The 1,684-nt window shown below is 41.2% G+C and overlaps 1 protein-coding gene across 7 annotated transcripts in view; it reads left to right on the top strand.

The window, feature by feature from the left end:
• REPS2 (RALBP1 associated Eps domain containing 2) overlaps positions 1-1,684 on the top strand; it is a 234,510-nt gene that overhangs the window by 57,530 nt on the left and 175,296 nt on the right. For all 7 annotated transcript variants that reach the window (XM_040468333.1, XM_040468327.1, XM_040468330.1 and 4 more), the window contains exon 2: positions 145-268. In XM_040468333.1, the coding sequence (XP_040324267.1) occupies positions 145-268 (124 nt within the window). The remainder of the gene's footprint in view (positions 1-144; positions 269-1,684) is intronic.

Genomic DNA, 1,684 nt, shown 5'->3' on the forward strand with positions numbered 1-1,684 from the left:
CCCCAGCCAGTGTGTACACATAGGTTCTCCAGGGAGTTTTTGGTTAGCTATGCTGTGAAATCCTTGGGATTTCATAATATATCTTGTCTCATTTTCCTGTTATGAAATGGGGTTTTCAGCCTGGTTTTTCTTGTCTGTTTTCAGATCACAGAACTGTGTGGTGCAAAGCGGGTTGGTTATTTTGGTCCAACACAGTTTTACATTGCCTTAAAATTGATTGCTGCAGCACAGTCTGGCCTTCCTGTACGGATAGAGAGTATTAAATGTGGTAAGTATCTCCCATTTTTACGTTTGATTGTCCACAACAGGTGTCTTGTTTATGAGAACCATTTTTAGTGGGCTTAAGGCCTGTTGTATAAGCATTTATGGAATTTCTCCTTGCTTCTAACAAGGTGTCTGTTAAATGAAGTAAGAAAATGTAGTGGGTGTCTTACCTTCTTTTTGTTTCTTTAGGAAAAAAATAAGAGAGTGACCTGAGATTCATTCCTTTTAACTGAATTAAAGCTGAAATAGATTTTGTTCTTTAGCAGAAAGAGATCAGGACAGGAATTCTAGAGCCTGTGGCAAAATAGTAACATTTAGTTTAATTTTCCTCTTGAGGAATATGCAGTGTCATTTGAAGTTCTTTTAGGGACAAGGGCACAAATACCTGGGAGAGTATGAATGGAGCTGTCCCTTTTTTCTTTCCTGTCCCTGCCAGTCATATCGTATATGATCATCCTTTAAAAAAATTTTTTTTTAAATGTTTGTTTATTTTTGAGAGAGACAGAGCATGAGCAGGAGAGGGGCAGAGAGAGAGGGAGACACAGAATCCAAAGCAGGCTCCAGTTTCCGAGCTGTCAGCACAGAGCCTGACACAGGGCTGAAACCCATGAACCACAAGATCATGACCTGAGCCGAAGTCAGACGCCCAACAGATTGAGCCGCCTAGGCGCCCCATATATCATCATCCTTTAATCCCCCAATTCCTAAATAACCGTTCTAATCATTATTAAGTACTATGGAGCTACCAAAATTTTGGCAGAATGAACTTAGCTTCTCAAAGTTTTGGTTTAAAATTTTCTTATCTTGCCATCCTTGCCCCCAACCCACTGAGTGTTTGAGTACTCTCCACAACTTAAACAAAAAGCAAAGCCCCAGACTCTTAGCATCGTTTATACTGTCTCATTATTGGGTTTACAAGTACCTATGAAGAAGGTGATTATTCCAGGGTTATGCTGATGTCCTCTGATACAAGTTACTTCCATATGCTCACATATGCAGGAACTTTTGCCTTTTCCTCATTTTGAGATAAAAACCACTCCACTGTCCACATGTGTCCTGTGAAGCCTTGTAAACTTAAAAGTGAGTTCAGGAACCTTGTAGAACAACTCTGAGAAGATTCTGATGGCTTGACTATGGGAAACAAAGTCCTTTTGCGCTAACCATCAGAGAGTCACAATCATCCTGCTAATCTTTCTTAAAGGTTTAGTGCATGCCAGGTACCATCTCATTTAGTCCTCCCAGCATCCCACTAAATTAGGTGTTTGTGTTAGTTTACATTCTGTACGAGAAACTGTGAAACCAATTCCGCTGGAATCCCCGTGCCTTAACAAAATGAAGGTTTGCTTCCTGCTTTGCAGTGGGTCATGGTGACCCTCTAGGGCAGCTGCCCTCCATGTGGTGCCTCTGTGATCCTGGCTGC

This window comes from Herpailurus yagouaroundi, unplaced genomic scaffold, assembly GCF_014898765.1.
Source record: "Herpailurus yagouaroundi ecotype Mexico unplaced genomic scaffold, PumYag 67690, whole genome shotgun sequence".
NCBI classification, from domain to species: Eukaryota; Metazoa; Chordata; class Mammalia; order Carnivora; family Felidae; genus Herpailurus; species Herpailurus yagouaroundi.